The sequence below is a fragment of the Nomia melanderi genome, chromosome 8, assembly GCF_051020985.1.
Source record: "Nomia melanderi isolate GNS246 chromosome 8, iyNomMela1, whole genome shotgun sequence".
NCBI lineage: Eukaryota > Metazoa > Arthropoda > Insecta > Hymenoptera > Halictidae > Nomia > Nomia melanderi.
In genome coordinates, this window is record NC_135006.1 from 10,508,369 (window position 1) to 10,532,765 (window position 24,397).

Consider the following 24,397-nt stretch of genomic DNA (forward strand, 5'->3'; position numbering starts at 1 on the left):
CTACATGAAATTGTGTGGCATTCAATGTGTTAAGGACGAAGTATACCAGAAAAGGACAATCAACATTTTGTTCCTTTACTCTCTCACGCTAAATTCAACAGCGATTTGCAAGAAAACCATTTATTTTTAACCCATGGTTCCCTCGAGACTATTTGTCTCCGCGACGCGTAGAACACGATGGTGCAATAACAAATTTTTACCGCTTTTATCAACGTCAGAGACAATTTTGCAGCAGCTTATTTGCCTCAATTTCTATTAAACCAAAGGTGTAGAATCACACTGCGACAAGGAAACATAATCATTTGTAGATAAAATTCCTCCGTACAAAAATGTCTTGCGTACATAAAAAATTAATTTTTCTGTTATAATAAAATAAGATGAGCCGAAGGGATATGAAAACTTATAAAAAGAATATTTTAACATTTATTATACAAATATATACTTTATTCGTAACAAGTCTCACGTATTGTAAATACTCATAGTTGCACGAAAAATATTACGACCTATAGATTCATTTTTTCGACTTTCTAATAATTCATCATGATACTTGTATACTAGCTAACAATAATATTAAAAGTACGCATCTAGAGCAAATTGAATGAAAACGTTTCCACTTTTTTTATATGCACGCCTCATTTCCATGTTTGTTTTTCGACCGAATATTTTTCACTGTGAGGAAGAGAAATTTAATATTGCTTCGAAAATTTTCTTCTCAAATTCTAAGGTGATTTCTTCAATCATTTTATAATTTTATTCTTTGATAAAAACATTTCTTTGATGGCTTCTGCTAATAGAATTTTATCGACATCATCATCTAAATTACCAAAAATATCAGTACTCGGGAATGTTATCTTTACATTCAATGTATTCCCTCAGCTGGCAAATCATATCCTTCTAAAGCTAGCAGTTTAAAAAAATTCAACAAGAAGTAACAATGAGAATTATTTTCTTCGCACACTGACCATGAGTATAAACTGTAACTTTCGGAGGACATTATTTCTACTATAACTTATTGCATGTTTGCAAGATCTTAGTTTGCACTTCTATCAGTGAAAAAAGCCTGTATTTACACAAGACTCTTATGAATTTATTGTTGTGGATTTACTGTAATGAATTTAAATAAATATCGTTCAAATTTTACGTTCTATATTCCAATTTCACAACCAAACGGCACTGATCAGTGAATAAAAATTTATTGTTAACACAAATTTGAAACTCATAATAGAATAAAAATCGTTTTATCTTCATACAGCTGTAACACTTTCATCTTGTTTGATACATGATTACAAATTATGATTTTGGATGATTGGATATAGAAATTGATATTAGTGGGGATAGTTTTTCTGAGGTGCAATTCAGGTACCTCCCTTTACAAAAACCAATCCTATTAATACCAATTTCTGTTATCTAAATGAAGTTTGAGTGCAATGCGAAACTTTAACCCTTTGCGGACAACTGTCGACATCTCGGCGAGATGAAATGTTCATATTTGGAAGACCAAACCGCAAACGAGTGAGTTAATTACTCGAACATCTAGAGATCTGCACAGAGTTTCCTTTTTTTATTGATTAAGCGATTGATAAATCATTTAGTTTCGTCTGTTGAAGGTTTTGTACATTCCTAAGAACCTTCGTCCGCAAAGGGTTAATGTTTCATAACTTTTGATCTAATACTCACTTCCAAAAAGTTTGAAGTCCTGGGTCTTCAGAATAACGGCCTTGACAATCTATGTCAAGATTAAGGTCATTTGAGGGTTACTGTTTATGTAAATAAGTACGGAAACTCTCCATTCCGAGACATTTTTGCGAGTATCTCCAAACTAAGGCCCAATGGCAGTCACATGTATAGGGAAAACTCGTTCAGAATGATGATTTTGACAACATATTTCAAGGTCATCCAAAGCGGCGAGGAATCAAAAAATTAGGCGAAATGAGAATACGGTATGAAGTCATTAAAAGCAGCATTAGCTTTTCTTCAAACATAATTCTAAACACATGTTTTTTAAACATATTCGTATGGTTTTGAAGAATTGAAAAATGGAGGAGTAACTATCATTAAAAATTATTATTGGTAATTAACATCGCAATTTGAATATTTCGGTATAAAATGTCATAATCAGATCGTGTTCTTTATTATTACTCTGGGAATTCCCAGTTAAATATCGTTTCGATAAATCTATACAGATTAGCTTAATGATTCTTTATATCAAATTAGTATTTGTAATACTACTTATATCAATTAATATAAGTACCTACATTGTTGAAGTCATGTACATTATCGTGCGTGTATTCGCTACTGTTCTTCTTCTATTAGATATTTATGATAACATGTGCCTCAAATTCTGATCTTTACGTCTTCAACTGATAAATTATCGCAATGCGTTGTCGAGAGGCCACGAAATGTTACTAAATTTTCTCAGTTTATCAGTTAGTTTCTCAGCGCATTCATTTTCAATAATCTTATTTTTTCTCAAATTTCAATTTGGAACCTATTTCATTTTTTATCTATAAAACGCATTATGTAATATGATGTGAAAAATTTAGCTATTGCCATTCGTTGATATATCGCACTTATAGTTACTTGATTTATTATAATATTCGAACACTTGTGGAAATATTGCTCTACATACATACCTGAAACATAGTTATGAAATTTTCTGACTTGTGATGATTGTGAACTTGTGAAATTAATAATTATTTTATTTTTCATTGTTATATAGAAAAATATATTCTGAATGAAATTAGATTCAATTCCAAGGTCGAACAAATATTCGAACACGTAACATTAGATAACATTTATTTGCTATACACAAATACATTAAAAAAAATGTACAATGATTTTAATACTTTGTCGTTATTCTTAAAATTGTTTGGAATTAAAAATATAAACATATTATAAACAAAATATTAAACTCGTTATATCTATCATCAGATACAGTTATATTTCTGCATGATCTTTTTTCTGAAAGTTTTCTTCCCTTTCGAGAGTTTCTTGAAAAAAGAAAAACTCGGAAGATGTAAACTGATTTATGGGATAAAAAACTGATTATATTTTATGCAAAACATTTCTTAAAATCAAATCAACATTTAATCTTAGAGATAAATTCCAATCGTATCATTATTATGTTCAGTAATACACTTTGTTTGTAGTAAATCATAAAATAAGTCACAACATTTTCTGATGCTATCATTAGATTAATTTTATCATTTCTTTTATATAAAATGACCAGCACAGTTTCGATGCTGACACGAATGCTTTATAAATTTTCATGTCGAAGTTTAATAGGTTAAATTGTTTGTATGAGAACAGTCTTTACGATATATTCTGCGTCATATATAGATCTATTAATTTATTATTCTGTAATGCTATGTTTAATACCGTTTTAAATATGTACATGAACGGTTGGCGTTGATTTGTACTGCAGTGCAAGTTTTTTTATCTTAATTTAATTGAAGAGTCCTGGCAACAGACATAAAAGCTTACTATTGATGGATAAAGGGAATTTTGTTGTGAGAGACTCACGGCGATGTTATTCAGATCCTAATGAGTTTTTACTAATTTCTTGACTCTTCCTAATTTTGCGTTTTATACAGGGTATCCCGTAACTGGCGGTAGAAGCGAGCGAGAAGTGATTCTACATAAAAAACTGAATCAAAGATATAGAATAAAATTTGTTCATACGATGCTGTATTTCCTAGAGAAGTAAGTCTGAACATTTGTCGAGCACCGAATGGATCGATAATCCAAACCGCGATTTTAAAAGTACTCACTCTTCAGAAATTCGTTTCACCCCTTGCACTCGAGAGGCGACCCCCAGTCGCCAGATGGTTTGATACAGGGAAATTAGAAACTTTGGTATTTACCATTAACCTTTGTATACTGCATCAATACGTGAAATATCGAAGGAAAATAGCTTTGTCCCCTAATTTATGTGTGATTTCTTGATAAATTCATTTTAAAAAATCTTGTCCACATCTAATTAGAAGGTATAGAATATTTCAAGTGAAAAGCTTTTGAATGCAAAGAGTTAACTTGTGAACTATTGGAAGCGATGTTCACATTGTTGCAAACATAACTGTGCTCGTCTTATTAAATTGCATCGAACGTTCTCTAATGTATCGTTATGCAATTTTAATTGATAAACGTTATAATAATTGTTTGTTTTAACTGTTCAACGTTCGTTATGTTATCAATATACACAATCGACTTGACATGACTCGCGTAGCAGCACAGGTTACATCGGCAAGTACCGAATTTTAAATAAAAATACCCCATTAATGAAATTATATAATATTGAATGCGCTAATTGATTTATCTTAGTGTTTTATTTAGTGTAGTGAAGGACGAATAAGAATTTGTGTAAACAATAGCAAGGAAAATGCGAAAATCTATATGCACTTGCAGATTTCAAATCTTTTAATTATTTCTTATTGCTTATCAGTTGCATTGCCTTGGCAGTTTATTGCGTCATCGTTATCATTTTACGGGATTAACCGTTCGACATTTTTCTTGTGGGAAGTAGTGTATTACTCCTGGCATTCTCGTCTGCAAACAAATTGTTATTAAACGTTTATAATCAGCAGTATTAAGGATGTAGTCTTAGTATTCTCCTTCTGAACAATGCACGGTGCAGCAGAAACGTATTTGGGAAAGATGAAGCTCAGGATTGAGTTGTGTTTTTTATGGTTGATTCGATTCAACGGATCTGACTGGTCTGTAAAATATAATACAAGCTTTACATTATATTATAAGGCATGCAAAAAGTTTTGTTACGTTTTAACAATTCGCGCGACATGTTTCCTATTCTGCATAAATTTTAAGAGGAAACGAAATATTTAATTTCTATTTTATAATATCGTGTCAAATATTTGTATGGGTTATTAACATCATAAAGGGGAAGTTTACGGTTTGCTGTACAATTTGGTGTGATCTGAAACATGTACGCAATAATCATTATATTATTTTCTTTACGGTAGGTACGGATAATAATAACACTGTGCACACATAGCAAGATAGGTATTTATCTGTTTAAAGAAAATATTGATGTTTTGCTGTAGTTTCAGTCGCAATTCTTGAAATTACAACCTGATTGCCATGATAGCAGATAAACATGATACAATTTTCTTGAAAGAATTATCTGTGATTGATAACAATCGTGGCTTTACTGAAGATTTTCGTCTTACATTGTAGTTTTTCTTTATTTTTTGGCGAATTAGTTATTTCTCTAGCCCGTATGTTTGCTCTTCCGTTTCCTTCGATGTTTTTTTAAAAAGAGGTCCAAATTTCTATGAAATGTGTTTTCCTTTGTATATTATAGATATATTATTGACAAGCAGTATTTCTTCAATTGTTCCAGTTACGTTATTCAGTACAGTCGAACCTGTTTTTGTGCGGTCCTTTTCTATGCGATTTTTTGTTGTGTGATTTATATTGTGCGATTTTTTTTTAACAGAGAAAGAATTAACACAAGAATAGTTATAATATATTATATATAATATATTATATAGTTATATAGTTCATCATAAGAAGATAAGCGTTTTGGACTACGACGAGTAGCAGTGAATTATGTGCAATGTGAAAATTTCTCCATGTATGAGAAATTAAATTTATTGAAAATGATTCCACGTGTAATTTAATTATTTATTTTGTTTAAAAGCACTTTCTCACTATTTCGTAAATTTCTGAACATTTTTTTCTTTGCGGTTTCTTTTATGCGGTCCCTATCTACCGCACAAAAACAGGTTTGACTGTATACTATTTATGGTAATAAAATATATAGATACTATTCACCTCTCACGTTACGACCGCCGGCCTGAGCCTTAAAAGTTGGGCGCTCGGCTCGATAGTTATGGCGGCTCAATTTCGGCACGTCTTTGTTACTGGCCGAGCCGCGTTCCGATTGTTGATCAGCTTCGTTTAGTTTTCTTTTTTGTACTGGTTGCTGTACTTAGATTCGGTTTGTATTTTTTTTTATTTACTTATTTTTAAATTTATTTATTTTTTTTTTATTTTCGGAACTATTGATGATACTGAACAATATATCAAACGAAAATGAAATGGCTCGAAATACGTGAGTTTTTCCTATATAGTCGCTTAGATGAGTTATGAAGGTCAACTTTCTTGTTGAGTGGAATCATGTATTTTGTTATACATTAATCGATGCAACTCATCATTTCTTATACAAAAGTACTGAGCCATTTATAGCGAAAGATCATTTAAAACAACAAAATTGAACGTAATCAGATTTGTAGGTACCAGAGCTCTAGTTTTGACCGTTTGAGTCCCAAGCGGCGCAATGGCGCTTCTCTGCTACATTGTCTAAAAGTGCCAGTCTATCGGCTCGTAGAATCAGACGAAGCTTATTTATTTCTTTTCCTTCTAATTATTCATTTTTATTTTTGTTATTGCCCGCCCAAGACTGCAAAAATTTAGCGATCGCACTATTGAAGATCTGTTTTTGTAAAAACAGAAAAGCGTCATTCAGTTTCTAAATTGAAAAGAAGGAAGCACGATCGCGCCGCTCGGCATTTTTCTATCAAATTTTTGCAAAAACCCCTGGGACTCAAACGGTTAAGTATGAATTGTAAAATATTTACAAATGTAACTGCATTTGAGATGCGCCGCACGATTGAATGATTAGAAGATCATGCTTAAATGTTCATAATGTTGCATTTGAGAATATTTATAAAACCATTTTAACGTTTTTAAAGATATGCAGTTGATTAAGCAGAACCGTTCTCACTTCCTACATAAAAGAGAAGTTAAAATACCGAGCAATGTTATTAAATGTAGGATTTTAAGAAAGAAGAGACTCAACCAATGGAAGTCGAATCCGCATCCTTGAAAGTCAACTAACCAGTTATATTTCTACGACGGCAACCAACGTCACCCATAGCCTTTTCCTAGTTTTTAATGGTACTTAAACAGTTTGGAGTTATTCTTATCTACAGTGCATTCGTTTTCATATATCCATCGTAGAGCTCACATTGTTTTTTCCGTTTGCTCGCGCATTCAGTAGTGCTCATCATCATTATATTTCCTATTTATCATTGTCCGCTATCGTCAATTATGATCAGTGTTCCCTCCATCTGGGTTAGTTTATACGGATGTGCGAAAACCCAAAAACATCGGGTTCGGATCGAGATTTCTGAATTTATAACGGATAGAAAATTAAATAAAAATGATCAACGAATAATATTTTATTATATTTTATTATTCCATGATTTATTATGTTTAATATCATTCCACTGATTATTATCTATAATGTCAGAAATCCCGAACCTTTCCGAGAACCCGATCCGAACCAATTATCGTATTTCCGACCTTTTCGGGTACTCGCCCACGTCTATTAACACTAAAGCTACCAGACCGGTCAAAATGACCCATTCCTGATGTCTTCATTTTGCAATTATTAAGAAGACAACAGATGTTACTCTGAGAAATGATTAAAGAAATCGATTTAGCAATGCACAAACTGAATTGTAAATCAATTAAAGTCTCACTCTTGAAGTTTCTATGGGGGGATTTCAAGAAGTGATTTAACTGCTCGGTAGCTTCAGTGTTAATTTCTTGAATTGTAGAATGGGACTATCAGAGTTTTCCGAAATAATCGCACGATTACTTATATAAACGACGATTTAATAACGAAAAGTAAAATAATAAAAAATTGCACAAATTGTTTTGTTTGCCGTGTTCCGTGACTTTTTAAAGACTTCCTTTTTTAACACCACGCTTCCTTTCGTAATTACTCAATTGTTCTTAATGTATGTGAGCGGGTACCGGCTGTATTTACCTGTCAAGAAAAATAAAGGAAACCAAAGAAACTTGGTTCACGCTGCTATCCATCGTGTGGTGGCATGGCTTTCATGATTCCGTCTTTTTATTTAGTGCAATTGCATTGGAATGTTTATGTGCATAAAACAGTACCACAAAGAAAATAAACGTTATATTTATATAGAGTGTACTTGACTTTCGCAGTTAAGATTTCCTCAACCTTTAACAATATCAAGTCAGGTCTGACCCGGAAAAAGTCAAGCGAGCTCGGCTGGGTGTCCGATACATACATATGTACACTCCGCGACAAAAAGATAGCGTACCGTATAATTTTGTTAATTTTTGCAAACATAATTGAATAGTAAAAGTTCTTGTTCTATGCGTCGCTTTTCAGTTAGCAATACGTTGCAGGTGTTCAAGGCAAACACCTCTGTTGTGCCTATGGGTTTAAAGCTGAAAACGTTATACAGTTCTGTTCTCGCATCAGGCAAGGCGACCATAGGTTTAAAAGTGCACAGGGGCAAGAGGACTCTTCCATTCGCGGTGCTCGGGCAGCCTTGGCTTTCGATGCATGGTCATTATTGGCGCGCGGCAGTAACAAAGGACGGAAGCGAGACAGAATGCGATGAAGTGAGACGTAACGATAGGAAACAAAATTCTCTATAGTTTTGTCTCACTCCATGAGAACAGGACTGTACTGATCGCTACGTCAAAATGATAATACATCTTCAAAGTTTTCCTGTTTCAGTTGCTAGACAGTCGTAAAACTGTTTACACCAGCAAGTATATGACACTGTGCGTACTTCAAAAGTGATATTTTGTAAAAGTATATAGTTCATTATACAATGGGTCGCGGTAAAAGACTGAGTGATTGTGATATAGCAACAATTCAGGATTTGCGTAAAGAACATTTTTTTATTAATAAAATTACGATAATAGTAAATCGTTGGCGTAAGCGTATTTGTAATTTTTTAAGAAGTATGGAGAATTATTGAAAAAGGTGCAGTACAGGTCGTCCAAAAGCAGTCACTGATCGTCCACGACGTGCAATTTTAAGAGCTGCATCGGATTCAGTAACGACTGCAGAAGAAATTGCAGCAGATGCTGGTGTAGATACTATTATCCGTAATGCACAGCGTGTTGTAAAAAAAATGTAAATACGTAAAACGCCGAAAACTTATGCGTAAACCACCACTGACGAAGTTGCACGAATAGGGTCGATTACAATTTGCAGAAAAATATATTCATTGGAAAAAGAATTTGCGAAGAGTCGTTTTCACCGATGAAAAGAGATTTACGTTTGATGGACCAGATGGGTATCAATATTATTTTCGTAAAGAAACAGATTTTAAGTCGTCTATAAGCAGGTCGTGGAGGAATAATGGTGTACGCTGCAATTGGATGTTACGTAGCAATGAAATTAAGCTTCGAAATGGGAAAATTAAGTCCTGATTATATTAATTTAATAGGCGAACAGTTAAAGAATCACGCAGTAAGAATTACAGGGCAAACTTTATTTTTCTACTGGACAGTACGAGTGTCAATAAAGCAAAGTGTGTACAAGAATACTTTAGATAACAGAATATTTAAATTTTAGACTGGTCGACTAGGTCACCTGACTTGAACATCATCGAAAATTGTTGGGCATAGTTAACGAGATTAGTATATACTGCGTGAAAACTGTTTTGTATCGTTCAAGAATTAAAAAACCTGTATCGAGCGAAAAAATTAGTTAAAAAGTTATTTAAATCTGTTCCAACACGTTTACTGTCAGTCATGCAAACAAAAGGAGAAGCTGTAAAATATCAAAATAATAGTTTCTTTTATATATTAAGTAGTTTAAGAAGAATGTGCTAGCTTTTTGATGGACTAGTTTTTCACTTTCCAGTGTATATTATAGAATAAATGTTTTTTCTTCCTACAATTAATCCGTTTAAATACATTAAAATAATTTGTTATTCTTATTAAACAGTATAAATATCAAACGTAATTCAATACATAGTTTTAAAAATCAAAAACATCTTATTTGTATAGTATACTATCTTTTTGTCACAGAGTGTATTTTAGATATATACGTGCACTTGGGTAGCCCAATTCTCTCGAGTCAGATTAGAAAAAAATCAGAAATCGGATAGGTTTTGGTGTACACTCGTCTCTCCAATTACGCGGCGCTACCTTTACATGAATTTCTTATTTACCTGTAGATGATAACATTGTGTAAACTGTACCTTTTATACGCAATCTGAATTTAGTGACACCAAATAAAATTTACTTTTGTTTTCTGAAATGTCATTATTATTATTTTTTTGTTGAGTTATGTGAAATAAATATGTATCTCTATAACTTATACCAGCTTTTCTTCCCAATATTTTGTTGTCTTTTGTACCGACAAACTCTATTTACGCGATTTTCATTCGCTTTAAGAGAACTCAATGTGGAATGGCTACTCCACGTAACTGGAAGGACAAGTATACTGCTAATTAACGATGCCAATAATTTTGTTTCAAATTATGTGTGAAGTTGGTATATTATTATACGATATTATACGCATATAGTACGTTAATAATATTAGTTAATAATGTATAGTTCTTAACGTGCACTATTTATTGTCAGTAAAGAAAATAGATACTCGACAAGCATGAACAAAGTTTTTATTGGTATGTCAGAAACAAGATACTCCATCATGATTTCGACATAAACACTGTAAAAGAAGAAATCACAGAAATTCAGCAGAAATTATTTGAAGAAATTGGAAACCCATCCGAATCCCAGGGACAACAAACTTTTGTTGATGACATTACTGTCACCGCATTTACTTATAATCCGATAAAAAGAAAATAATGGATTAATTGCAAATTATCTTAATTGCTACAAAACATCATTCAGCTTCTAGAATTTCTTGTTACCACATTTTTGCTTTGTTCTCCGATTATGATCAAATATGTGAGAGTGATTAAATAATTCTGTGCTTCAAATACTTTTATTTATTAATAACCGTTATCACTTCTATGAAATTTAACGAAAATATTTATAAAGACAGTTATTATTAGTGACAAAAGTTTATTTTTATTTAACAATTATGTAATTTGGTAACAAACACTTTTTCTATTTTAGGTGGATTTGGAGTACGTCATGCACAGGCCTCTTTTTGGTTTCTGGCAAATGTTATCGGATACTGCCTTCGAGTATGTATATCGATAGCCATTGTGGAAATGACGAATACTTCGTCAACTCAACATGATGTACGTTGTATTATTCAAATATTTCTAATAATAGTATAGAATACTTCAAAATATATGGGTACAACTTCACTGGTGTGTTCGGAAAGAAAAAAGTTTCATATAAACATATGCCCGATATTACCTTGTTCCCGAGGTACGACCTTGTTTCTTGTATTAATATTTACCTGCTATCATAAGAATGATATTCAGTAAGAATATGCATTAGGTGCATGAAACTGCAGTTTCAGCATTTATATAACACAGACAATCATTATTAATATTATAAAAAGTTACAAGGGAATGTTTACACAATACAAACCGTTTTAGAATGTTTAAAATATTGTACAGGATATATCGAACGTTATTTATAGAGAGTTGAACGAAGAACTCAGTTCATTGAAAAAATTATGGGAAGATAAAAGTTTAGCTGTATTTTAGAAATATGGTCATATCGTCCATACATCTGTACGAACGTCTTTTTTTACTTTGGTATATTGAATAGACCAATCAAGTTGTGCCCACGTATTCTGAAACAACATATGAGCCACTCATTGGACAAATCGTTTATCCCTACAAAACAAAAAGTAGAAAAAAGTAATGCAATCGTTACATATTGATTTTTAAAATTTCCCTTTAAATGCAAAATCTAATCAACATTGTAGAATGTATTTTACTTTATTAACCAGTTAACTGTGTTTGACGATTATACACGTTATCGTAAAGCTTGACGTGATACTAATTCTTTCAGCGATGAATTCTTTATTTTTTCACATAAACATGTAATTCTTCTTTGTTTCGCTTTGATCTTTCATTAAAATATACTCTACGTGCATTCGTCCTGCGTTCAACGAGTACACGCTCCATTTTTCGATTTTACTGCGCGCAGAACCAGAGGTTTTTCCAACTAAACTTCACACTTAACTGGTTATCGCAGTTACAGCTTCAATCTAACAAATATGTAAATTACATAAAATACAATATTCTGGAAGTAACTTTTATTATTATTACAATTTTTCCATGACCAAAAGACTTTGTATTGTTTCGTGGTACCAAATCCAGTCATAACGAAATCTATATTAAGTATACAAAGTAAGAGCCAATGAAACGCTTTGACGATAAAACGTTAAAAAATTCGAAAAATGGAGTTAATCGATTCAACCACTGAGCGGCTCATATATCGTAACTATGATTTAATCCGTGGTACGAGCGACTATACAATTGTGAGAACTTTCACGCGAAATCGCCAGATTTCGGACGCCAGGCACATTTACAAAGAGAACACTAAATAAAAACCGCGATTATCAACCGCATAAGAGGTGCGACACACTGAAACGAAATCCGTGAGATCACCTGCTGCGATGTACCGTGCGTTGACGAAAAGTTGTTATGTATTGTACCTAGAACGATATAAGAGCGAAAGGGGTTTTCACTGTGTGCTTTATTTACTTTCGCCGCATCGCGATCGGATTAGTATGTCAGTCGGCATATCATTTGTGCAAATAGCACATTAGAACCGAAAATGCGTGTTCTCCTTTCACTCTTAGCAATTAGACTTGCATTAAGGGAAGGTTCCTCTGACGACCAAATAGAGTTGCTAAATAAATATGTAGTGTACTAATAGTGTAACTAACAATGATGAAACTCAGTTTATTTATTACCTTTTCTTAATAAAACTAACGCATTTGTTAGAGTGTTTTGATTAAAATAAGATTCAAGTATGAATATTAAAAGTGTATCTGGTTTGAATGCTCCATCTTGACTTATTGTTAGAAACTAGTTATAAGGAAAATCTCGAGTATTAAACATTTTTTAAATTGCATTAATTTAGAAAAAAATAAAAAACAATCAGAATTTTTTATTGTTCTTAGTTGTAGATATATAAAAATATTGACAGGTCTAAAAGAAAGATTTTTTAAAGAAGTTTTAGTTAAAACAACATCATTTATACTTTCACAACGATATTTTGTTATTACTATTATTCTAAAATTTTTCAGATTTTAATAATGTAGACTGTACTTGAAAAAATAAAAAATCGAATTACATATTTTCCATTTCTCCGTGTTAAAGTAACGTTTCTTTAAAAGTTTTTAACGTTAATTGTTGTTAATACAGAAAGGTAATATTCAAAACTCAAAAAGTTAAGTCAGGTGCTGCGAAATTATTAATATACAATTGGTATATTTAAAATAGATGCTGAATTTCTATTAAAGAAAGAAATAAACGAATGCATGGAAAATGCTGATCTTCAATTTTTTTAAATTGAAAATTTGTAAGAGGCGAAATGTAAAACATTATTCTTAATAAACTATGATCCCGACAATATAGGTATACCTATATGCAAATGCTATCTAAAAATTCAAAGGTGATATCCATTCAGGAAAATCAGTAGCAGAATCCAACATATTTTTTTTAATGTAAATTAAAAGTTTTTCCCTTTTCATAATTGTAGCAAGAAAATTATTAGCATATAATTTATATATTGTATGGATATATACATACGTTTTAAAACTATCTGCTGCCTTCTATGTACAATCGATGTTATTGTCCATATTGACACCGCAAAATCTTATTACATCAACCAAAAACATCTATAAGTGATTATATATTAAATTTTGTTATATATTCGTTACTTTAATTATTCTTAACAATTCATTTTTTAATGCTATCATAATATTTATAAAAGCAATCTCCTATATGCATTCTACGATTTATTAGGAAAAATGTCACAGTAGTTGCTGCTTTCATATTTTCTAACTTTTCATTAACTCTTTGAACTTACTACACAATCCCTCTTAGTGTCTTTCCTCGTCATTTAAAATTTCCCATATGAATGTGTAATGTACAACATTTCGGCTGAAGCCATCTTTAGATTTATTACTATTAAATAATTTGTACATATACTAACATCTTGTCGAAAAGGTTATAATTTGATTTGACGCCAAGTTGGCGTCTTTCGTAGATAAGGTGTTAATATTAAGAAACTATTATAAAAGTGTTACTTTTGTGAAGCTCGTGCCGATTAGAAAATATTCGTTTTATCAATCGTTATAGTTCTTTATAAAATTCACTATTATTCTCAATAGGTGTATAATTGGAACAGCAATGAACAATCGACCATCCTGAGTGCCTTCTTTTGGGGATACACGGTTATGCAAATACCAAGTGGCTACATTGCGAGAATTTGGAGCGCACAAAAACTATTGAGTTTTGGCATGTTGATTTGCGGTGCCTTGAATATTTTAACACCTATCGCTGCAAAATACGGAGGTTTGATGGCTGTCTGTGCCTGTAGGGTATGCATGGGTCTCTGTCAGAGTTGTCTTTTACCTTGTACACATACCCTTCTTTCGAAATGGACAAACCCAAATGAGAGATCACGATTCGGTAAGATATGCTATAAATATCCATGGTAGAGTGTCATTACATTCTAAAAACCAATAATTATTAGTCCTCTTTCACATTGACAATATTTTACCTACTTTATTGCACACAAGTAAGGTTACTAATAAGATCAAACTACACCTGCGCTGCATAATTACTTTAGCCGTAGGGTAAATTCCATCATTTCCAAATAACAATCTGCAAGCACAAATCTATGGTTAACACGTTCGCTATCAGTCTCACATATTTTTGACGGCTGCAATCCTATATTTTATGTAAAGAAAATGAAATGAATCCTATAGATATACACATAGTTAATTAAAGTTATAAGCTACGAAATTACATTTAGGGATTCGATGACTCGTTTTAGCTTCATTTTTTCATAGTTTGTTTAGAAGATTTATTGAATTGAATAAAATATTATAATTGAGAGGATCGTCACTGAAACAAACGCTGGTAATGAACGTGTTAATGTCCTTATTAATAGTCGGTAATCATGTACAACATTCCTCACCGAATTAGATAACCTTGAAATATGTTTTCAAGGTTATCATTCTGAACAACTGTTTCCTATACAAATTATCGCCGCTCGGCCAAGTTTTCCAGATATTTACAAAAATATGTCCGGAAATGAGGAGTTTTCGTACTTATTTATAAAAAGAGTAACCCACGTATGATCTTTATCTTGACACATATTGTTAAGGCCATTGTTCTGAATACTCAGGCCTTTACAGTTTTTGTCAGTGAGTGTTGGTTTAAAAATTACGAAGCATTACAATTTCGCATTACGCTAAAAATTTCTTTCCATCTTTATTTAAGTTGTCACTTATAATATGTGTACTCGAACATTATTTAGATAATAGGGATTGGTATTAATGGGCTGGTTTTTTTACAGGCGGGGGCTGCACCCCTACCCTGGAAAAAATAAATAAATGAAAATGACACTTCTAAGCCGGACGGTACATTCTTTCTAAATGATAGTATGAACTTTATTTACAATATTCCCTTCATTTTTTAACCTCTTAATCACGTAACATATAGGGTGTTTTAAAAATATATGCGACAACTATCACAGCGCAGTGTGACTCTACATCTTTTATTTAATGGAGAAGGATGTGTACAAGCGCTCACAAAAATTGTATACTCGAGTATCGGTCAGTCGAGATAGCGAATGCAATGATTGTGTTTTGCTATAGTGCAAAATGACAAAATGGGACGCAGTTTGACACGAGACGAAGTCATCTGGAGTCGAGTCCAGTGATCCATCATCTAACAGAAAAGGATCCTGAATATCGCGGTTCTTTACTCTCCAATGGGAACTTCAACGACAATTTGTAAGCAAACTATTCATTTCTGACCCCTGATTTCTTTCAAACTATTTACTTTCGCAATGAGTAAAACACGATGCAGCAATAACAAATTTTAATCTTTTTTTTTCTGAAAGTCAAAACGAATTTTGCGAACACTTTCACACATCCTTCTCCATCATATGAAAGGTGTAGAAACACGCTGCGCTGTGGTGATCGTGACATATATTTTTCAGAAACCTTGTACAGTTTACTTGCTTCTATTTATGGATACCGGAATTTTCCCTGTATGATTTTCCTTCCTTATCATTTCTTTCTTCTTTAGTCAGCATGCTCATTTCTATAACAATATAACAAATATGGCCAATATTCCTATTTCCATCCGATTCGCCTTGGTCTACCCTACATCTAATAATATGACAATTTATGTACGTTAAATTTTCTTCTAACTTTATTCGTATATTCTTGAGACTCGTCTTTTGTTACATTATTACTTTATACATGTGAATATACCGTGTGAATTTTATACTTTGAAAATCATAGCCACACTGATTCTAAAACTTTTGTAAATAACTGAAGGTAGGTATTAAAACAAGATGAGAACCAACAGAGACAAAATCAGAGTTTTTGTTTAATTTACAACTTATCGATTAATACGTTCCTTAAACTATAGAGGGTTAAAATATTTATCGGTCGTGAATGATTAAAAAGTTATGAAATATTAAAATTTGGCATCACGCTTAAATTGTTCGTTTTAGTCTTTGCTAACTGATGATGTATAGTGATGTATCAAGCAGAATAAATAATCATACAAAACAATTATATAGGAGAATAGAATCATTTATTTCTTTTTACTTTAGATCGATTTTCCACAATGTTTTGCGCAAAATAGTGTTTGAGTACGATCTTTAAAAAGTCAAAGATATTTTATGGTAATTATTCGGAATTGTGGTTACCTCACCGGTTTCAATGATCTTGAAATATGTTATCAAGAATATTATTCTGAATAATTTACTTTCAAATAAACATCAACAATTGTTGTAAACTTCAGCTCTACTTTATAGGCATAATTCGGGCTTATTGTTAATTTCAGAAAAGTACGCAAAAATAATGTTACAAATATTTTTACGTACATCTCGATAACTAAGGCCGAACGAGCAGTGATATATAGATACAAGGAAAAGTTCTTCAGAATCATTCCTCCAAGAACATATCTCAAGGTCATTAAAATCAGCAAGAAGACTATGATTCCAAATAATTGCATATTTTATGTTTTGTCTAAGTTACACAACAAGTATAAGAAGCACACGTGTCACTGGAAAATCCACAATTGAGAAGAAATATCAACAAGCAAATACGTTTTCAAACATTTCTATTGTTTGATTCCATTCGTGCTGTTTCCTTACAAAAACAACTGAATTCGAAATAGTATTGGCAAAATGACACACCGATATATACACCCGCATTGCTCCAGATTAGTTATAACCGGGATTGATTTCTTGAAACAGTCATGGAGAACCAAAATAGAGTTATAATTCTTATTAGGTCTATCGATTCTGAGCTATATCGGTTTCGGTTCTTCGGAACCGATATAGAAACCGATCTACCTAATAACAGTTACGATTTTATTTCAGTTCCCCATCACTGTTTCACTCGGAACCGATACGTTCCAGTTTTAATACTAAACTACCGAGCAGTTGAATTGACTTTCTGAAATTCCTCTATAAAAACTCCAAGAGTGCATTTATTGAAACTTTAATTGATTTCTAACTCAGTTTACATATTGCTAAATCAATATCTTTAGTCATTTTTTAGAGAAACATCTGTTATCTTTTTAATAATTACAAATCTCAGGAATGGGTCGTCATTTTGACTCGTCTGGGTAGTTTTAGTGGAACTTACTTGGATAACACCTCTTGGCTTTTTGTTAGGACTATCTGAAAAACAAATACGTTGTAGAAATCAGACTGAAGGCACTTTTAGCAATTATAAAAAGAAACTCGACGAAGAGAAATTAGAAATTTCTAATAGGTTAACCACCCTATATAAGACCTATTTTTTCCTTATTAATCTAAAGGTCAAACAAACGTATCGATAACTCATACACGTTTATTCGCAATTCGTGTTATTTTTAAAGTAATGAAGATATTCTTAAATTTTTATATAAGAATATCTACATGTTATTTAATTACTCTGGGTTAAAGCTAGTTATGTGTGATTTATTTCAGGTGCGTTTGCCTACGCCGGAGGACAATTCGGTACTGTGATATCCTTTCCAATTTCTGGGCTATTAGGAGGGTCAGCTGCAGGTTGGCCGTCTATATTTTATTTCTTCGGAGCTTTAGCCATGGTTTGGAGTATTACGTACTTCATATTTGGTTATGATAGCCCGTCCGTACATCCACGAATATCAAATATGGAAATGCAACACATAGAAGACAGTTCAGGAACTTCTGACAAAGAGGATGCATCACCTGACAATACGGTAAAAATTTTGTTTTCTTCTTTCTTATATTTCGCATTTGAGAATATCACAAATATTACAATGTAATATTTATAATGGAATTTATTATCTTCTTCTAATGTATGGGCTATTTTATGATAAGTACATATCACCTTACACTGCTATGAGTGGATCTTAAGGATATTTATTAAATTAAAACATAGAATAGGTTCTGTAGAATTTGTGAGGAGGAAGTTACACTTTGGCTGCTTTAAATTTGTTTAACCAGTATGAGATATTCAGGTCTACAATTTTACAATTTTCATCTCCAACAGAACTCAGTATATATTTTTACAATGTACAGTTCATGAAAGAATGTATTGCAAAAGCATTTTACTAATTTCTGGGTACAATTTTGAATGACTACATTTACACTTTTAAAAATATTTTCTTGCATAAAAGGAGTTTCTTCGAATAGCATCATAGTCAGCTCTTAATTGCTGCAACGCTACCTGCTCGGATTAATAATCACGAGATTGATTGATATCGTCGCGTAACTATGTAACATTCTGGCTTATGAAAAAAATATAGACGTAAGATTGACAGATCGTACACCTGCTGCGAAAATGTTTGAAAATGTTCTTCACCCATGAAACTTCATTCACGACGGACAACATTACAAACAAATATAATTTAAACATAATTTCAACTGGAAACATATTTATTCTTACTTCCTGCAACATACATATAATGTGTTTAATCTTATGTTAAATTATTTATTTTCTGGTATGTTTCACTTGGCAATAATAGTTTTTGTAACGCATATAATGAATAACGAAGCAAACCGGATTTATAAACCTGATCATCGCAGGAAAAATGTAGTTGACGAAGAGAATGCCTATCATTGAAAGTGTTCTAAAGACATAAATTCCATTTCTGAAATAGGTATGTGATCCATCGATTTGTTTAGTAGACTCCGTTTACATAATACAGTGTCTCTGTGATACATACTAAGCAATCGTAGTAATTAATCTCATGATTGTTGTGGGAGGTAGGTTACGTCATAGTGTAATCCACAATTTATTACGATGATATAGACAAAGAAAACTATTTTCCGAGAAAGACTATAGAAAATCTGTACATGTTCTCGAAATTTCATTTTTACGATTTCGACATAATGTCTTAAGATTAAAATCTAAAGAAAACAAATGCAATGTAAATATTTCTCCTTTATTTCTATTAATAATATAAAAATGATGAAAACGATTTACAATCGTACCATAAAATGAGGGAAAGCCTTCTTTACTTTATCATGCGTTAAAGCATCACACAGATAACAAATTTTATACAAACAACCTTGTATATCTGTTTATTATGTCTATTCGTATTTTTAACAAACTGAAAAAATGATTTTCAAACGTACATGCCTGCAGCAAAATTCTAAATTTCTTACGATTATCAGGCTTTAATATGATTATATAATAATAAATAAACAAAACCAAATAAATAAATAGTGCCCAGTCTAGAAATTGGAAAGTACTGCCCTGTCCTGGAGCACTTTTATGTAGTCGTTTTTTTCTTGACATTTGCAACGCTGAATTTACACCGTAACAGTACACACATTTAAAGTGAAAATTGCTGTTAATTAATAGATACATATATAATTGCTAATGTGCAATTTAAAAAAAGAAACACACGGAATTCAATCAATACAAAAACTTCAATAATATCACTGAGTAAGATAATAACAATAGAAAATATGATAATATAAATATAATAATAATATAATAATAATAACAATAGAACTGAGTAAGCTCAGTTCAATATAAGGAAAAAATTATTGTGTTTATTAGTTTTCCGTCTGACGTTAACTACCCATTACATAATGCATAATTCAATATAAGATACTGGCCTTACAAGAATTTTCCACGCGGACAGAGTTCTCGTATTTCTAGATTCCATTTATATGATGCAAACAGAGCGTGCTACATATACAAGAAATATTAGAATCACAAAGTAATACAATTGCCTTCCGAACAATGTAATTAATATTATTATTAATGATAATACTAATACTATAAGAAATTAATGTCAATATTATATCAATATTATAAGAAATTAATGTCAACATTATATCAATATTATAAGAAATTAATGTCAACATTATATCAATATTATAAGAAATTCTTGCCATTAAAATCTTATTACTCATTGTTAATATTCATAAATAGATTCAAAATAGTTGCGAATACATTGTTGTTTCTAACCGTACCTAAAATTGAATTTAATTTATCGTCACGATTCTAACTACTTAGAATAAAAAAGGGCTTCAAGTAAATGTTATTTACATCGACGAATTCCGTTTATAAAAGTAAGACGATTTCTCTTAGCAAGGATTAAAACAAATTTGTTGGCAACCAAACCATCCATACCTCATCTAATACAGTCGGAACTTTTATAACTCGAACTCATTTTCTTGCATCCCCTTGATATTCAACTTATCTATATAGGTTCGACTGTAGAAAGAAGTAAATATTATATCGAAAGAGTTTATGGCACTTCATTTGAAGCACACTGTATTGAATCAATGAATCTACGTTCTCATTTTCTTAGGGAGAAGTTGTAGAATTATTTACATGAAACATCTTTGTTATGCTTTTACAATTAATGCGTAAATAATTTTCAAAGTAGAAAAATTTACTTTTTTCAAAATTGTCTTTCCAAAGCTTACTGTAATGGAAACAAAAGTCGTTTTCAGATTCTCATTGAAAGCATGAAAATCTCCCTAAATCGTTTATCGAATGTTGGCATAAATAAATGAAATAGTTAAGGAGAATAGACTTACTGGCAGTGATAGTCAAATGGAGAGGAAACCAGTGTACATTCGCTTCTTTTGAGCTAAGCCTCGATCTTTGAGCTAAGTGGGTAGAGGACAAAAGGAATTGATCGTATACTCCATCTACTAATCGCCGCTCGCGTTACGGCCGCTTGTACGCGGCTTAACCCTTTAGACTCCAAGATATTTCTACCAAAAATACCCAACACACCTTCTGACGAAATATAGTCGACATTTCATGAGACTAATTTAACGAGAAATCGTACAAAAATTAAAGAAAGAGGCTGTTTCATTTTAATATTTCACATATTAATGTATCTTACGGAACTTGACATTACGTATTATACTTCATAATTTTGCTGTACCAAATCGAGTGAGGACTGAGAGGCGCCTATTGAGTGCAAAGGGTTAAAAGTGTACAGGGGAAAGGGGAGACGCCTACTCGTAGCGTTCGGTCCGATAGTTATAGCGGCTCAGTTTCGGCACGTTTTTTCTATTAGCCGTCTGATTTCTTCGTCCCGCGGCGCGGCCAGTAAAAAAAGACGTGCTCAAGTCACCATAACTATCGGGTCGAGCGCCGTGAATGAACATCACCCCTTGCCCCTGTATACTTTTAAGCCACAGGCCAGCGATTGTAACATGAAAGGCGAATAATAGGTCCTAGAAAACATACATGAGCTACTCATTGACCAAATTGATTAATTGCACTTTTTTAATTTTTTAAGACTTCTTTGTTGAAGCGGTTCATTGGCTTCTAACTTTTCATATTTAAATAAATTTCCTTGTTATCGAGTATGGTACCACGAAATAATAAATATTCTTTTGGCCATACGAAACTTGCAATAATAATAAATATTACTTCGAAGTTATATGATTTTGTAGATTTTATATATTCTTTAGACTAAAGCTATATCTGTAATAATGGGGTACAATAGGTTCTGCTATGATTCTACAATGGCTCACATCTCACTTCGCCGCATTCCGCTCACTTACGTTTTTTATCGCCAATAACAAGGACGTGCTGAAACTAAGCCGCCTATAACAATCGGGCCGAGGGCGGTGAATGGACGTCTCCCCTTGCCCTCCTAGCCACTTCGCCACGAGATCGAAGCTCAGCTCAAACGAGGCGAACTGTACATAAAATCGTTCTAAATTGGATAGAGTTTGAGTAGTTTTTTATCGGTGTCACTTTTGTTTTGCCTTCTTGCCTTAATGACATTTTCTCCTTGATTTTCTAAAAATATGTAGCTAACCTAAAAGTTTACTGAAACATGACACAGATTGAAAAATAAAAAATTTCGTTATTGAATCGATAAGAGTCGTTTAAAGCGAACGTCTTATCACTTTCCTTATACAGGCCATTGACATAATAATTTATCTTATAAACTTGTACTTCATTTTCTATGCTATAGATGATCAAGATATCAGCCAAGGCAACTGATTATTATTAAAATACTGTTATTTATCTTTACATGATACAGAGAGAAGTTCAGAAACTCCTCCAAAATAATTCAATATTATTAAAATCTAATTCTTTTCTGATAAAAATTGGTTTAGATACGTCTTTGTTGCATGATAGAGGGCATATCTTTTACACGTTATACTCAAAGATGTTAAAAGTATTCTTAATACGTTAATATATTGAGAAGCAACGCTGGGTGAAATATATAAAAATATACCCAGCTGTAGAAATTCCTTTCATTTTTTAAGTATGCGTTAGGGAAACAGAAAGAATGTATAATGAGATTGAGATATAGTTTTCAAGCAATTAATTTATAACAAGAACAAGAGAAATATATTTGAAACACAAAGGGAACTGCAATGCATGCAGTTTAGAAAAAATATTGTTTTCATACTCTATGGACAGGATACAGTACGGTGTTTACATTCAAAGTAATAATTTAAGGTATTAAATTATGATAAACTATTTCCGTCAGAGGTATTTATTTTAAACTTTCTAGGTGTCTCATTATATATCGTTCAAAACGTTATCACAAATTTGCTCAATCACATTTATATGCCTAAATACACGTGCAAGACTTAGTAGAAGTCAATACAAAAAATACAAGAAATATGTTCACGATGACGTGATTCTCTCAGAGTTTGTCATGTTACACGGAAAATTTCATTTTGTTAGTTTATCAACAAATTCAGTAAAACAGTCGAGATGAACGGAGACTTGACTTAATTCATATTTTATAAAATATACGCCTAAAATATGAACGATTATATTTCAAGATACCACCAAAAAATTTGAAATATTAAATTACGACCTAACCAAGACTCTGAAAAATGTAAATTTACGGAAAATAGTAACTTTGTTAATCGAGGTTCTATTGTACACATTATGCTCAATTTAAACGAGCGTGTTTCTGTCATTGGGATTTCCAAGCAGCATAACTGAATCAGTCACGTGAACCAAGCCGATCTGTGGCTCAAAAGTAAAAAGGGGCAGGAGGAGACGTCCACTCGCAGCGTTCGGCCCGATAGTTATGGCGGCTCAGCTTCGGTACGTTTTTGTTATTGGTCGTCAGACTTCTTCGTCCCGCGGCTCGACCAGTAACAAAGACGTGCTGAAACTAAGTCACCATAACTATCGGGCCGAGCACCACGTCTCCCCTTACCCTAATGCACTTTTAAGCCGCAAGCTGGCGGCCATAATATGAGAGGCGAACAATAGTTGCTGCTTTAGAACATCAATCGTAAAAAAATAATGATATCGCTCAATTAATTTCGATGCAACATTTCGGAGCAAGATACAGTCATACTCATAATGTTGCTTAATTTTTAAATAAAATGGTTTGGACGTAGAAAAGACAAACAGAAAGACATAGTTGGTTCAAAAAATCAATGTAGAAAGCTGTTAAAGCAATTATACAGAAGAAAAGGGGATCGTAAAGTGGCTGCCGATTTATTATGCTCAAATCTGTATTGAAAAAGCAACTATTATTTACTGAGAAAATCCTTAATAAGTATTCAAAACTAGTTTAGGATTCTTCAAAACCGGGTTTTCCAATGATACCCGGCACGTGTGTGGGATGTGTTCCATACACGGAACAAGATAAGGTATCATAACATATCTTAATGATAATAAGTATAATAACGTAACTAAGACGACAATGAATAACCGATCAAATCAGCGAAATCGATCAACAGGAAGTTGGTCCTTGTAGTATTTAAAGAAGACGTACAGTAAGAAATGATCACCCTTCAGTACTTTCAGGATATGTACGAAAACATACATTACAATAAATTATGATAGCAGAAAAATTGAAACATCTCTCTAGGGTACCTATTTTGAAAAGTACCATTCGTTCATAAACTATTAAAGATTCCCTTTATGTCATTGTACAACTTTATATTTTCATAGCATAACAAAAATTATAAAAATATACGTTTACTTTTTTAAAAATTGTTAGGATCTTTCGTTTATATT

At 32.3% G+C, this 24,397-nt stretch overlaps 1 protein-coding gene and 1 long non-coding RNA gene across 7 annotated transcripts in view; one reads left to right on the plus strand and one right to left on the minus strand.

Moving 5' to 3' along the window:
* The window catches only part of LOC116427483 (uncharacterized), a 51,657-nt gene that overhangs the window by 15,822 nt on the left and 11,438 nt on the right, over window positions 1-24,397 (minus strand). Inside the window, exon 3 of one of the 5 annotated variants that reach the window (XR_012999179.1) lies at window positions 4,155-4,545. The exons of 1 other annotated variant lie outside the window; for it this stretch is intronic. This is a non-coding gene — a long non-coding RNA (uncharacterized LOC116427483). Of the gene's footprint in view, window positions 1-4,154; window positions 4,546-12,203; window positions 12,392-17,378; window positions 17,620-21,954; window positions 22,093-24,397 lie in introns of those variants that run through there. 3 more of the 5 variants (XR_012999180.1, XR_012999178.1, XR_012999181.1) reach the window with 3 other exon arrangements.
* Window positions 1-24,397, plus strand: part of LOC116427478 (putative inorganic phosphate cotransporter) — a 41,675-nt gene that overhangs the window by 7,936 nt on the left and 9,342 nt on the right. Inside the window, exons 1-4 of one of the 2 annotated variants that reach the window (XM_031977880.2) lie at window positions 8,513-8,673; window positions 10,888-11,015; window positions 14,078-14,378; window positions 17,911-18,167. In XM_031977880.2, coding sequence (XP_031833740.1) covers window positions 8,619-8,673; window positions 10,888-11,015; window positions 14,078-14,378; window positions 17,911-18,167 — 741 coding nt within the window. In that variant the 5' untranslated portion in view covers window positions 8,513-8,618. Of the gene's footprint in view, window positions 1-8,512; window positions 8,674-10,887; window positions 11,016-14,077; window positions 14,379-17,910; window positions 18,168-24,397 lie in introns of those variants that run through there. The other variant, XM_031977879.2, reaches the window with a different exon arrangement.